We start from the raw sequence: 16,511 nt of genomic DNA, 5'->3' as shown, positions 1-16,511 counted from the left end.
TCTCTCTCTCTCTCTCTCTCTGTGTGTGTGTGTGTGTGTGTGTGTGTGTGTGTAAGTGTGTATGTGTGTGTGTCATAGTCATGGTGCATGAGTAGAGGTCAGATAACAACTTGTAAGATTTTGTTCTTTCTTTCTACTACATGGGTTCAGGATTACAACTTAATTCATTAAGTGTATTGACAAGTTGAAAGATCTCATTGACCTCAATGTGTTGATGTTTTGAAACTGATATTCAAAAAATACAAATATGCTTCATATGCATATGTATTCATGTGAATACGTGTCACAACGAGTTTTTTATAAAAGACTGTTATGTTTAACTGACAAATCAGTGAAGGGAAGTAAGGCAGGAAGCCCTAGTAAGGCAGGTGGTATGCAATGATGAGCCACAGCCTGTAACTCTGAGGATTGGTAGCAAGTGGGACAGAGTGATGAAAGGCCTATGGTTCAAAGAGGAACAAAAAAAGAAAAAGCACATAGTATTACAGGTATTGATCAAGCAGGTCATAGTTCTTCCATAATAAGACATCAATTACAGACCATTTTTAGTTTAAAGATAATATTCTTCAAATATTCTCATTTTATTTGATCTCCTTCAGAGAAGAAATCAAAAGAAAACACTTTCTATCTATAAGGTTTGTATAATATCTTGACAAAATTAAACAAAAAAATATTCCTGAGAGGAATACTAATATTACATATCTTTTAAAATTAGATGTTAAGACCAGAAACAAGAGGATGATAAGATGAATTACAAAATATCTACAAATTCTAATATATCCTGTTAATAATGTAGTTTTGTTATATGAGAAAATTATTTCAGTGTATCCTCGTTTTTAATAGATCATATGACTGTTTTGATGAATGTATCAGAGTGTGTGATAAAGTTCAATACTCTCGCAAAGAATATCTCTCAGCAACAGGACAACAGGAAGGAATTTTCAACCCATTTATAAAAACAACTAGAACTGCTTTTGATTATTTCATCAATTATTTTCTGAAGGTCACCTCTAAACAATAATTAAAAAATAAATTAAGAAATTTAGAATGGTAAGAGGTGAGGAGATACAATATCCATTTGCTCATGAGATTTTTTAGCATTAAGCAAAAAAATGGACTGTTTAGTTACTGAGCTCTTGGAGGAATTGGGTGGTGGAAAAATTGATTAGCATTAACCTGTGGGAGCAGGTTAAGATGAGTAGTTTAATTTTATGCACCTTCTTAGTCACCAGTAATTTGTCACTTGACATATTCCATTCAAATGGCTATGGCAAAAATACTTTAAATTGGGCAACTTGCGAACAATACAAATTTATTTTCAGAGATTTAGAGCTGAGAAGTCTAAGATTCAGGCATCTACAATCTTTGAGATGGACCTGTCTCATCACAGAAGCCTTTTTTCTAGCTCTGTATTGTACACTTTTAAAACATCTAATCCACCCTCTGCCCTCTTTTATGTGGGTATAAAGTGCATTAATGAGTAATTTTTACCTGTGATCTAACTACTCTCTACTAAATTCCCACCTCATCATTTGCGGATTTAGTGTTTCAGAGTATCAATTTGAGGGGACTGAGTTGTACGATCAAAACTGAGAAATAATATTAAGCACCAATGTCATTATTCATGAGGGTGATATGCCTCCATAACCTTTAGTTTCCATGGAATGTCCTTCGCTACCTTGGTATTGGAATTAAAGACTTATTTCAATACTTATGAAGTTTTTCTTCCCTGTGATTCAACATGCAACAGAAGCAAGTCAAAAGAGATGTAATCTTGGTTCACAATTTCACAGGACCTTGTCTGTCATGTTAGGGAGGCATGGTAACACTAGAGGCTCATTCCATGATGAAGAACTTGAAGTGTAATTTTCATATCTCTTAGTCAATAGAGAAGCAGAAAGCTATTCTGTAACAATGTAGGATGATCCCTCAAGGGCCATCATAAATGTCTTATGCCATCCATTCGGCACCAAGCTCCTAAAGTTCCTTAGTCTCCTATATCTCTAAGAAACAAGTCCTCAAATATGTGAACCTGTCAGAGGCATCTTAGACTAAAGCTTTAATATGAATTTCTGAAGAAGGAAAGTACAAGGTCAAGATATTCTTGTAGAGGAAGAAGCAGGGCATCCTGTATGCTATGCCGTGATATGTTATGAAGTAATAATGAACAGGACACCACAGTGGAGCTGGGTCCAGGAGACAAGTACAACTACCTAATGGCTCATACAGTTCCAGCACTCAGGAGCCTGAGACAGATAATGTCTGCGAGGAGACTGGCTAGTGCCATTAGCCATAATCAGAGAGCTAACAAGAGACCCTGATAAAAGTCAGACAACTCTCAATGAATGGAACAGACATTAACTAAGGCAGACATTTCACAGCCTTATCTGACCTCCACACATGCATGTGAGCATGCAAGCACCCATAAACGCATACAAACACACACACACACACACACACACACACACACACACACCTGTACATTCATACATACCCTTGTAAAGACATGCACACATGCATCCACGTATATACACAGCACTCACATATAAAAGTGAGCACATGGGAAATAGCTTCATTGCTCTATCTTCTCCTACTGGGCAGCTTTCAAGCTATGCTAAGAGACCAACCTACACTTTCTAGTGTAGGCTTTTTGCTCATTTTTGAAGTTGTTTAATAAGAAAGACTATATATATATATATATATATATATATATATATATATATATATATATTTGAAAAAAGGCAATGTCACATAAAAGAAAATTGCTTTGGAAAATGATAAAAGTCATAAGAGGTACACATTTTCAGTTCAGTCACTAAAGGAAAAAAATAGATGAAATTACTTGTTTAAATTCCCATGTCTGTTCTGTGAATATATTACTTGCCATTTTATCAATACTCCAAGATTTCTAGCAAAACTAGACATTGGAGATTTTTGGAAATAAACAAAAATAATAAATAAAATGTAGAAAATGCAACACAAATGTTATTTGATTTGGCAGTTTGTGCTTATATGTCTATTTAATATAGTGATTTCTTCAGTATGATTTTTCTAATAGCCTCATATAGTATTGCATGAAAACCATATTGAGCCATCTCTGCTATTTTAAGTAAGTAAATATTGATATATTCAATACTTTTATATGAGATCTTCTTAAACAAAATACAATCTATTTCAATAAATAGGATAGCTAGTTTGGAACTGATTGTATATGGATTTTGTTAATGTTGATATAAACTCAGAAGTCATAAAAGCGCTGGTTGTCATTGCTCTTCATAGTTCTACTTGAAAACATAAATTCTTCCTGCTTTGATTTAGTATGACTCCCCTTCCATCACTCCACAAATCTCTTAAGGTCAGATCTTGTCACATTTATCCTTCCATATCCCACAAAAACTTACTAAAAGCTCACGTATGAGCAGTCATATCTCCAAATTGTAAAGACTTCCTCTCTGTTTTTAAAATATGCTTTTACATTTTTTTTTTCAGAAATTGGCTACAACTCTATGACAGCAAGGATGACATGGAAATTTCAAAGAAGATTAAGAGTCACTGGATTGCATTGGGCTTGGAAGATACACAGTTTATAAACTATTCCGTGCTGCTGGATTTTCCCGGGTCCTCTCCAGGCACCATCACTGTGAGCAGCACTGGCCAGTGCTTTTATCCTGATGGCCAACCTTGCAGGGAAGAAGCCAGAGGAGGCCATAGCCAAGATCTGTTCTTCTCATATGCAGCCTATTCTGCCAAAGGAACTCTCCAGGTAATTTGACCATTTGTCTCTGTCATTTCCAGTGAAATGGAATTAGAGAACAACAGCTTTCATCTAAATTGAGCTAACTGGCAGGATGCAGCATACAAAAGTAGCCATTGAATATATTCCGTGTAGCAATGCCAGGAAGCTGGGAAGAAGGAAGGGAGGTGGCAGAATCTTTGCTTATCAAGTTTTGAAAGTGAAAACATGTTAGAAGAATTTAATTCAAAGGTGTTGAAGGTGCAACTGAGTTATTCACATTTTCCTCAGCCCGTATCTTTCAAGAGAAACTCATTTATGGATTTGAAGAGGCAAATTTGAGTATGATGATAGGGAAGGGGAGAATAGAAATGGAAAGAACTGCACTTTGTGATTGTTTATGCACATACGAAATGAAGGAGAAAATTGATGTGATTGTTCGCACACTCAGGATTTGAAATGCAGCTTGCCTGTAGTCATGATGGGAAATGAGTGAAGGGGAACCAAGTGTGGCTTCTTCCTCAATCTTTCATTGGTAGCTAGATTTGGTAGTGATTTCGGCTTCCAGGTTAAAAGAAGAGTGTCTAGAGCCATGTAATGAGTTAAAGTTCATTTTGCAGTAATCCACTGTTTTCTGCCTCTTCGATGATATTGAGCTTCTTAACTTTATGAGAAGCATCACTTGGGGACCACTGTGAGAATTAAAATGACTAATTTATGTGAATCCTGTGGAACAATGTATGACCGACAGTGCAACCAACATATAAGCTATATATTATGGCATATTTTATTTTATATAGCAGCTGTTCTGCCTCAATTTAAGTATAATTTTTATTGGAAATTTTCTTTATTTATATTTCAAATGTTATCGTCTTTTCCAGTTTTCTTCCCTCCCAGAAACACCCTATCACAACCTCTCTCCTCCTGCTTCTATGAGGGTGTTCTCTACCCACCTAGCCACCCACTCCCACCTCCCCGCCCACGATTCCCCTATACTGGGGAATCTATCCAGCCTTCATAGGACCAAGATCTTCTCCACCCATTGATGCATGACAAGGCCATCCTCCGTTACTTATGCAGCTGGAGCCATGTGTCCTCCTTTGTGGATGGTTTAGTCCCTGGGAGTTCTGGGGGGTCTGGTTAGTTGATATGGTTGTCACTGATGCATGAGAAGGCCATCCTCTGCTACATATGCTGCTGGAGCCATGTGCCCTCCTTTGTGGATGGCTTAGTCCCTGGGAGCTCTGGGGGGGGGGGGTCTGCTTGGTTGATATGGTCGTTCTCTGGATGGCCTTTCCTGCCATCTCTGCTCTACATTTAATCTTTATATTTGCTCCTAAGAGTATTTTGTTTTCCTTCTAAGAAAGACCGAAGCAACCAAACTTTGGTCTATCCATTTGCCTAAGAATTTCATAAATTCATTGTTTTTAATAGCTAAGTAGTACTCCATTATGTAAATGTGACAAATTATTTGTATCCATTCCTCTGTTGAAGGACAGGTTCTTTTCAGCTCCTGGGTATTATAAATAAGGCTGCTATGAACGTAGTGGAGAATGTGTCCTCATTACATATTGGAGCATCTTCTGAGTATATGTCCAGGAGAGATATAGCTGGGTACAAGGAAACACTATGTCCAATTTTCTGAGGAACAACCATCTTGCGTTCCAACCAGCAGTGGAGGAGTGTTCCTCTTTCTCCACAACATCGTCAGCATCTGCTGTCACCTGAGTTTTTGATTTTAGCCATTCTGATTGGTGTGAGTAGGAATGTTTTGATTAGAATTTCCATGATAACTAAGGATGTTGAACATTTCTTTAGGTGTTTCTCTGGCATTCAATATTACTCAGTTGAAAATTCATTGTTTTGCACTATACCCCATTTTCTTTTATTAGATATTTTCTTTATTTACATTTCAAATGCTTTCCCGAGAGTTCCCTATACCCCTCCCCCNCATTCCTGCTACCCTGCCCACCCNCTCCCACTTCATGGCCCTGGTATTCCCCTGTACTGGGGCATATATAGTNTGCAAGAACAAGGGGCCTCTCTTCTCAATGATGGCCGAATAGGCCCTCTTCTGCTACATTTGCAGCTAGAGACAGGAGCTCAGGGGGTACTGGTTAGTTCATATTGTTGTTCCATCTATAGGGTTGCAGACCCCTTCAGCTCCTTGGGTACTTTCTCTAGCTCCTCCATTGGGGACCCTGTGTTCTATCCAATAGTTGACTGTGAGCATCCGATACTATATCCCATTTTTAACAGGGATATTTGGTTCTCTGGAATCTAACGTCTTGAGTTCTTTCTTAATATCCTTGTCTTTTTGGAAAACTTTGGGATGGAAGTCAATTTTATTCGATATTAGAATGGCTACTCCAGCTTGTTTCCTTGGACCATTTGCTTGGAAATTTTTTTTCCAGCTTTATACTCTGAGGTAGTGTGTCTTTTTCCCTGAGATGGTAAACAGCAAAAAGTTGGGTCCTCTTTGTAAAGCCAATCTGTTAGTCTATGTCTTTTGATTGGAGAATTGACTCCATTGATATTAAGAGACATTAAAGAGAAGTAATTGTTGCTTCCTGTTATTTTTGTTGTTAGAGTTGGGATTCTGTTCTTGGGGCATTCTTCTTTTAGGTTTGTGGAAGGATTACTTTCTGGCGTTTTCTAGGGCATAGTTTTTGTCCTTGTGTTGTTGTTTTCCCATTATTGTCCTCTGAAGGGCTGGATTCATGGAAAGATATTGTATGAATTTGGTTTTGTCTTGAAATACTTTGGTTTTTCCATCTATGGGAATTGAGAGTTTTGCTGGGTATAGTAGCCTNGGCTGGCATTTGTGTTCTCTTAGGGTCTATATAACATTTGTCCAGGATCTTCTGGCTTTCATAGTCTCTGATGAGAAGTCTGGTGTAATTTGGATATGTCTGCCTTTATATGTTACTTGACCTTTTTCCCTTACTGCTTTTAATATTCTGTCTTTACTTAGTGCATTTGTTGTTCTGAATATTATCTCCTGTGTCCCAGTGATCAGAACCACTCTCTGCAGGCAAGATCTCCTCTTGCAGGAAAGGTGCACAGAAGTCTGGAGCTCAGATCCATCTCCTGATTCCTGGAGTCAGAACCCTTCCTGGAGCTTACTCTCCTCTGGCAGGGAAGGTGTCCAGGGATCTGAGTCTCAGCTCTGTCTCCTTGCTGAGGATGAATGCCCGAAGGGACCCTGTTCAAGAACATCTGTTGCTTCTGCTGCCCACATGCACTCCTGTATAGACTGGTCTCAGTGATCCCAAGATTCTGGGTGTGCTAGGGCCTGCCTTTGTCCTTTGACCCTGTTGCTGCTAGCACAAGACCCACTCACCAGTGATCTCAAGGTCCCGGGTATGCTAGGGTGCTTGCAGCATGAAGAGTCCTCTGGAGATAGCACTGAAGATGGCGCCCCTTTGTTGATTCTTGATCTTACTGCACAAACCATTGGTGTTCTGTTCAGGAATTTTTCACCTGAGCCTGTATCTTCGAGGCACATCCTCACTTTCTTCTCTATAAGTTTCAGTGTATTTGATTTTATGTGGAAGTCCTTGATCTACTTGTACTTGAGCTTTTTACAAAGAGATAAGAATGGGTCGATTTACATTCTTCTGAACTAGTACCATGCAGTTTTTTGTTTTTTTTTTTTAAATCACTATTGCTCTGTAGTACAGATTGAGGTCAGGTATAGTGATTCCCCCAGAATTTCTTTTACTGTTGATAATAGTTCTTACTATCCTGTCTTTTTTTTGTTTGTTTTTTTGTTTTTTTTTTTTTGTTTTTTTGTTATTCCAGATGAATTTGCAAATTGCTCTTTCTAACTCTATGAAGAACTGAGCTGGAATGTTGATGGGAATTGCATTGAATCTGTAGATTGGTTTCAGAAAAACGGCCTTTTTTACTGTATTAATCCTGCCAATGAGCATGGGAGATATTTCCATCTTCTGAGACTTGAAGTCTTTGTCATTTAGATCTTTCATTTGCTTGGTTAGAGTCACGCCAAGGTATGTAATATTATTTGTGGCTATTGTGAAGGGTCTCGTTTTCCTAGTTTCTTTTTCAACCTGTTTATCTTTTGAGTAGAAGAAGGCTTCTGGTTTGTTTGAGTTAATTTTATATCCAGCCACTTTGCTGAAGTTGTTTATCAGGCTTAGGAGTTCTCTGGTGGAATTTTTGGGATCAGTTAAGAATATGATCATATCATTTGCAAATAGTGATATATTGACTTCTTCCTTTCCAATTTGTATCACTTTTGACTTCCTTTTGTTGTCTAATTGCCCTAGGTAGAACTTCAAGTACTATGTTGAATAGATAGAGAGAAAGTGGGCAGCCTTGTCTAGTCCCTGATTTTAGTGGGATTGCTTCAAGTTTCTCTCCATTTACTTTGATGTTGGGTAATGGTTTGCTGTATATTGCTTTTTTTTATGTTTAGGTATGGGCCTTGAATTCCTGATCTTTCCAAGACTTTTAATATGAAAGAATCCTGAATTTTGTCAAATAATTTTTCAGCATCTAATGAGATGATCATGTGTTTTATTTTTTTCTTGGAGTTTGTTTATGATTAGGTTGATCAATTCCCATATATTGACCCATACCTGCATCCCTGGGATGAAGCCTACTTGATCATGCTCAATGTTCATTTTGATGTGTTCTTGGATTTTGTTGGCAAGAATTTTATTGAGTATTTTTACATCAATGTTCATAAGGGAGATTGATCTGAAGTTCTCTTTATTCTTTTGGTCTTTGTGTGGTTCAGGTATAAGTAATTGTATAATGAATTGGGTAATGTACCTTCTATTTTTTTGTGTGTGGAATAGTTTAAAGAGTATTAGTATTAGGTCCTCTTTTAAGGTCTAATAGAATTCTCTACTAAACCCATCTATCTGGTCCTAGGCTTTTTTTTGGGGGGGGGGGAGGTGATTATTACTGACATTGTCTCTTTCTTTAGGGGTTATGGGAGTGTTTAGATGGTTTATCTAATCCTTTTTTTTTTTTTTTTTTTGAGACAGGGTTTCTCTGTGTAGTCCTGGCTGTCCTAGAACTTACTCTGTAGACCAGGCTGGCCTCGAATTCAGAAATCCACCTGCCTCAATCTCCCAAGATTAAAGGTGTGTACCACCACACCCAGCTCCTGATCCTATTTTGATTTCAGCACCTTGTGTATGTCTAGAAAATTGTCAACTCTATCCAGATTTTCAAATTTAGTCGAGTATAAACTTTTTAGTAGGATCTGATGTGGGTTTTTTTTTTTTTTTTTTTTTGAATTTCCGTAGTTTCTGTTGTTATGTCTCCTTTTCCTTTATGATTTTATTATTTTTGATACTGTCTCTGTGCTCTCTGTTTAGTCTGCCTAAGGGTTTATCTATCTTATTGATTTACTCAAAGAACCAACTCTTAGTTTTGTTGATTCTTTGTATGTTTCTCTTTGTTTCTAACTGGTTGATTTCAGCCCTGAGTTTGATTATTTCTTGCCTTCTACTTCTCTTGGGTATATTTGCTTCTTTTTGTTCTAGAGCTTTCAGGTGTGCAGTCAAGCTGCTAATCTAAGCTCTCTCCAGTTTCTTTTTGGAAGCACTTATAGCTATAAGTTTTCCTCTTAGTATTGCTTTCATTTTGTCCCATAAGTTTTGGCACAATGTGTCTTCATTTTCATTAAATTTGAAAAAGTCTTTAATTTTTATATTTCTTCCTTGACCAAGTTATCATTGAGTAGAGTGTTTTTCAGTTTGCATGTGTGTTTTCTGCTGTTTCTGTTGGAATTTAAGGTCAGCCTTATTCCATTTTGATCTGATAGGGTGCATGGGATTATTTCAGTCTTGTATCCATTATGGCCTGTTTTGTGGTCAGTTATATGGTCAATTTTGGAGAAGGTACCATAAAGTTCTGAGAAGAAGGTATATTCTTTTGCTTCAGGATGAAATGTTCTATAAACATTTGTTAGATCCATTTGGATCATAACTTCTGTGACTTTCACCGTGTCTCTCTTTAGTGTCTGTTTCCATGGTGTGTCCATTGTTGAGAGTGAGGTGGTGAAGTCTCCCACTATTATTGCGTGGGGTGCGATGTGTGCTTTGAGCTTTAGTAAAGTTTTTTTAATGAATGTGGTTGCCCTTGTATTTGGAACATAGATGTTCAGAATTAAGAGTTCGTCTTGGTAATTTTTTTTTTCCTTTGACCAGTATGAAGTGTCCTTCCGCATCCTCTTTGATGACTTTTGGTTGAAAGTTGATTTTATTTTATATTAGAATGGCACTCCAGCTTGTTTCTTAGAATTATTTGCTTGGAAAATTGTATTCCAACTTTTTTTTCTGAGGTAGTGTCCGTTTTTTGTCACTGAGGTGCATTTCCTTTATACAGAAAATTGCTGTGCTGTTTATATATCCTGTTTGTCTTTTTATCGGGTAATTGTGTCCGTTGACTTTAAGAGATATTAAGGAAAAGTGATTGTTACTCCCTATTATTTTTCTTGTTACAGGTGACATGTTTGTGTGTCTATCTTCTTTTGGATTTCTTGAAAGATTACTTTCTTGTTTTTTCTAGAGTGTACCCAACATGCAAGTTATATATAGTGGCATATTTTATTTTATATAGCAGCCATTCTTCTTCAATTTAAAGTATAATTTTATCAGACATACTTAATCCTTTTTCTAAATTGTGCATTGCCTAACTGAACACTGATGGAATTGTGCTATATTTTAATGCTTATGTATATATGTAAAATCTTTATAGTTAGCTACAAGCAAAACATGGAATATTTAAACAATTTAAAAGTACTATATAAAATTACTTAAGAAAATAGAATAACCCATGTTTGTAATATTGCAACATACTTTTATTTTCTTTGGGGGTTCCTGAGATTTGTGGTGAATACATGTGTACTAGATGCTAATCAGGCTTCTATCCTATGTTGGTGGAATGTGACTTGTAGTAGAATTTCATATAGCCAGCACAAATTTGAAGAGTTTCTACTACTAATTAAATTTAATTGCGTGTGTGTGTGTGTGTGTGTGTATGTATGTGTGCATGTGTAATATTTTTATCCTAAAACTCAAAACTTGATTTGACAGTACATAAGTTTTCTGGCATTAACAGCAACACATTTTATATCAGTGAAAATATAGGGAAGGAATCAACACCCTTGTCTTGGCTCAGAAGCCATGAATTTAGCACGAGCCCTCACATACCACCTTGTTTCTCTCCTCTCTATTGTTCTGTTTGGCTCAAGAACATTCAAATCATTCATATCATCCACCTTGAAAATAAAAAAAAAAAAAAAAAAGGAAAAGAGAAAGCCTAACCCCGAGCAGAACAACAAAGCAAGACAAGCAAGTCTTTGGACTAACTCCTACAGTTTTTCAATTTCTCTTGACAAACGCTGATGATTTCCTGATGATGGGGAAATTGAAAAGTTCTATTCCCTTAACCTGGATCTCCAGGAAGACTGAAAAAACATTAGATATAAATTCTGTCGACCTGAATTCAGACATCACAGAATTTTTTTACATATTTATCTTATCACTATTATGTGTTAGACATTTTAATTCATAAAATAAACTGTTTTCTCAAGCATTTGTTCAGTTTCACCAAAGACTATGAATATTACTTCTGACCAATTTACAATTTTAAAAGTTATTTAAGCTCCCAATTCTAGTATAGAAGTTTTTAAAAATAAACATAAAACAAAAATTAAAAAGGAGGAATTGAAGATGGAATCAGGTATGGAAATGTCATTTCACCTGAAGGAATTTCTGAAGGCCTAAATGCATTTTATACACACACACACACACACACACACACACACACACACACACACACACACAAATCCTTTGTTTTAAGACCTTAATTTGAAAAAATGTTAGTCTTGTGACTTAGGTAAAGACATTAAGAATAGGTATTTTAATTCTAAATATAAATGTTTTACAGAGTGTGTAAGTATATACATGAAGAAAGAATGTACCAGTGACTTAATATTTTTAAAATTCAGTGTGATTAGGATATTCAAAACTGAAACTGTTCTAGCTGACCATTGTATGATATACAAAACATGTGCATGCATGCTGCATCAGTGTGTTAAAGGGTCACTACTACACTGACACTCACATAGACTAACTAGTAGGGAAATGGTGGGTTTGTGCTTCTCTGACTAAATCATATCAAATCTGAGTAGATGCTGCTGCTGATTCAGATGTAACTCCTTTCTGATTTTTCAATACATTCTGTGTTCATGAATTTCTATGAGGCAGAGTCATTAACAAGTTTTTAAATTATTCTATTTTGACGGCCAGCAAAGCTCTCCATAACTTTCTCTTTTGACAAGGTTATTTGCAGAGGAGGAGTTCTCCTTTACTTTGAAGAGCTGTCATATCCATTCATCATAGGGCTGTTTTGTGTAAGCTTCCAATTTGTGCTTTCTGGTAACCGTCTAAAGAGCACTTGTGATATCTCCTATCTACTGTGAAAACCCACTTAGTGCCAGCATGATGGATGGTGTATTTTGCAAATCCTTTGTAATTCATAGAACACTAGAAAGGTGACATTGTTACCCCATAATAATGACAGGTGGGTCAGTCAAAGGGTCCTAAAGAGAGTTGCCTTGTCAGATATAAAACGCACATTAAAATGGATATATAAATAATTTAACATGCGAATTTTTAACATCAGGGAATAAAAAGACATGTTTTAATAAAATAAAAATAGCAACAATAGTAACATCACAGTAATAGAGATATTGGTCAGGAGGTCTTGCCATGTGTAATTAATTTTGTATACAGAAAATATGGCTTTTAACTAATTCCTGTAAAAACATGTTTGTGTCTTCATTGAAACTAGGCTGACTCAGACAAAAACTAATACAATATCTTGGTTCTGACATGTTCTGCTTTTGAAGCAGGGGATTTGTTCAGAGATCCAAACATTTTAGGAATGGGTTTTGATTTCCTTTTGTAAAGTTTTAATTTTTGCTCAGTAGACATTCCATATAATAAGATTATATGGAGAACCTTGTCTTCAACAACACATTAATTGTATATAAGATATATTGTTATTGACATATTTATTACTACCTGCTCTACAGAAAGCAGAAGAGTATGCCCCATCAGCTGTACAAATTATGAATTATTGAATCTCCTATTCCTTATTGACCTTGTCCATGTCAGGGGCAAAAATGACAGATACAATCCATATGCATATATATATATATATATATATATATATATATATATATANATATATATATATATATATATATATATATATATATATATATATATATATATATTTATATTGCCATACTGCCTGATACTTGGAAAATATTCAAGTGACATTAACAATTATTGTTATTTGGCAGAATGTAGGCACACTTAAATGAAGAAGTTAGGGATATATATCTAAACTTCATTTCAAGAATTTGAAAATTCAAAATGATTATATGTTCATGCTGTGTTACCATAATTATTAAACCTGTTTATCATGACAAATATTAATAATTATGAAAGGAATAAACTTGAAAGCTCAAGGAATGAGGTTTTTTATTTGTGAATATTGAGTGGTCCACCATGACGTTGGATCTTGCTTGCTTTTATGTGTAGCTTACACAACAGTGTAATTTAGCACATGTCTCTGAACACTATGTCAAATATTTTGCTAGAAAGTAATAAAGAGAATAAAAACATATCACTAATTTAAAATGTCTTCCATAATTTGCAATCTCTCAGATTTGGAAATAAAAAACAAAAGGACAGAGCTCCAGGCACTTGGCTCTAATTGATTTTTGTTATACATAAAAACAGCAAAAATCTGGGGAAACAAGGTCAGAGTAAATTATTTAAATATAGTATGCTTTTACATGCCTGCCATAACACTGGGACCCAGAACACTTCTGTACTGGTATTAATGGTCTACCACTTTGCTTTTCTTATTTATTTTTCTTTGTGAATTCCATGTTTTGGTAATCATGTAGCAGACTAAGATAAATGAATGTGAAAACAGCTACAGGCAGTTGTTACTAATAAAAATTATCTGCAAGCAACCCCTTCTCCAAATATGACTTTCTGTTCCTGGTTTCTAAAGTGAAATGTGAAGGAAGGTGTCTTAGTAATAGTTTCTATTCCTACACAAAACATCATGACCAAGAAGCAAGTTGGGGAGGGAAGGGTTTATTCGGCTTATACTTCCATACTGCTGTTCATCACCAAAGGAAGTCAGGACTGGAACTCAAGCAGGTCAGAAAGCAGGAGCTGATGCAGAAGCCATGCAGGGATGTTCTTTCCTGGCTTGCTTCCCCTGGCTTGCTCAGTCTGCTCTCTTATACAACCCAAGACTACCAGCCCAGAGATGGCAACACACACAAGGGGACCTCCCCGATTGATCACTAATTGAGAAAATGCCTTACAGCTGCATCTCATGAAGGCATTTCCCCAACTGAAGCTCCTCTCTCTGTGATAACTCCAGCTTATGCCAAGTTGACACAAAACTAACTGGTTCAGAAGGTAACAATTGAACTATTTGTGATCTCATCACTATACATGTGGGGTCTTTAATGCCAAAATGTTAAAATATACACTTTTGACTATGTTTATTTCTAAGGATTTTGGAGGGGAGGGACATGGTCTCTCTCTCTGTAACCCTAGCTGACTTTATCAGCGTTCCTTGACCTACCAAGTGTAGGGATTAAAAGCAGGAGTCAAAGTGACCAGACCTATTATTTATAATGCTATTAAACGACTGTTAATATCATACAATTTGATGACTATTTCTTTTAGATTTACTTTGATTTAAAGAATATGACTTAAAAAGATAAGTCTGATTTTCTCAGAAATTTCAACCATATCCTAATGTTTGAAAGTATAAAGTTTAAGTGTAATAAATAGGTTACAATAATAACTAACTTGTACCAATATGGTTTAAAATGTCAATATTTTCAGAATTAGAGAGTTGGTGAAAAATCCCAGGGCTTTGCTTCACATCATTTCAAATTGGTCTAGTTGCTTTTATATGGAAAATCATGGCACGTCTCTTGCATGGACTTTAACAAAAGCCCGTCTGAATGAATTTCAACGCTTCCAATATCTTTACTTTAATTATCTGAACATCATTAATTAAATAAAGCACTTTGTGGTTATTAATTTGTTATTCATTATATTCTAATGTGCTACTAAAGGAGTGACTCATCTAGAATTTAGGCACTGGCTCTCACTTAGAAAAAAGAACATACTTGATATTTGCCAATACATTCTCAAGGGCTTTCACATGCCACTGCACAAGAATCTCAGTAATAATAAAGACATCTTTAGACCCTGATATGCATAGTAAACTACCCAATAAAAATTCTGCTACTATAGACACAATACTTAAACACCATTAAATTAATGTTTTGTAAATTATTTGCATCTGCATCTTCAGAAACTACAATATAAACTGGAAATATATAGTTTTTTCAAAGGACCAGCAGTCTCAATTAATCCGGATCCCTGAGATCTCTCAAACACTGGACCACCAGCCAGGTAGTAGCATACATCAGCTGATATGAGACCCCCAACACATATACACCAGAGGAAAGCCAGGTCTGGGTTTAGTCAGAGAAGTTGCACCTAACACTCAAGAGAATGGAGGCCCCAGGGAGTTTAGAGGTCTGGTAGGTGGGCTAGGGTTAGGGATATCCTCATGGAGACAGGGGTCAGGGGAAGGGAGGTAAGGGATGTGGGACAGTCAGAGGGTAGACTCAGGGGGGAATAAAATCTGAAGTTTAAAATAAATAAATAAAATAAATAATATAATATAATATAATCTTATTTGGTATTCCCTTCTTTAAAATTCCATAAACGACCTAGCTCCTATCTTCTCCTGTTATATATCACGGGGGCTATCAAAGCACTAGGATCTTGTATCAGCTGGTTATACAGAATCCATAAATAGGGAACAGGAAGGAATAAATGCATGTATTCTGATGCTCAGCTTGTTTTCTTAATTCTATAGAGTCCAGGATTCCCATCAAGAGGGAAGGGATCTTCCCATATCGATTAATGTAATCAGGATAACTTCTTAGTGGGTATCTCCAGAGACCCAACTCCTTGCTTGCTCTGCATTCTTAAAATTAAGAGCTAACATTAACTGGAAGACATGGGCAAGTCTCTTATTTGATTACTTTTATTATTTCATTGGTTTTTCAGCTTTTCTGGTTTTAGATACTCAATTATAACGTGTGTGTTCTAGATGAGCTTGTCATCTTAGCAGAACCCTTTGTCCCTGATAGTGTCTCATTTATAGATGTCATGGAAAAGTTATGCCAACTATGTTGAGAGACAAAAACAAAAACGTATAATTCAAATTTCCAACTTTTGCTTACTTGGATCAAATTCAGGAGTAGAGGTTTTGGTCTTTGCCCAGACTCACACTGTCTTTAAGTCGATGCTTTAATCTCCTGTGTATAAAAAATGAAGATAATGACAGTAATCTCTTTTTGACTCTCTTATCAAGATGTGAGAAGATTAAAAACTATACATTATTTGTATTTAGGGGAGTGTGGCCACACAGAATGCTTCAGAAGACATAGCTTTTAAGGCAACAGTAAGTTTTTTTTTGTACCGGAGCACAGGTTCATTTGATGATTAATTTTTCATTTCAATTCTCCTCATTAGGACTCTTCTCACTTCATTCGACTTTAGAAATACAAATGGCTCTGTCCTCTCTGTGAGATATGATCCCTGTTTTCTACCATGGTTTGTTCTTGGCACACACACACACACACACACACACACACACACACACACAC

At 36.1% G+C, this 16,511-nt stretch overlaps 1 protein-coding gene across 1 annotated transcript in view; it reads left to right on the top strand.

The window, feature by feature from the left end:
- The window catches only part of Naaladl2 (N-acetylated alpha-linked acidic dipeptidase like 2), a 686,844-nt gene that overhangs the window by 128,424 nt on the left and 541,909 nt on the right, over positions 1-16,511 (top strand). The window contains exon 3 of the mRNA XM_029538072.1: positions 3,490-3,763. Within this exon, the coding sequence (XP_029393932.1) occupies positions 3,490-3,763 (274 nt within the window). The remainder of the gene's footprint in view (positions 1-3,489; positions 3,764-16,511) is intronic.

The sequence above is a fragment of the Mus pahari genome, chromosome 4, assembly GCF_900095145.1.
Source record: "Mus pahari chromosome 4, PAHARI_EIJ_v1.1, whole genome shotgun sequence".
In the NCBI taxonomy this organism is placed as follows: domain Eukaryota; kingdom Metazoa; phylum Chordata; class Mammalia; order Rodentia; family Muridae; genus Mus; species Mus pahari.
Note: the sequence above shows the minus strand (reverse complement) of the source record. Positions and strands in the feature narration are given on the sequence as shown.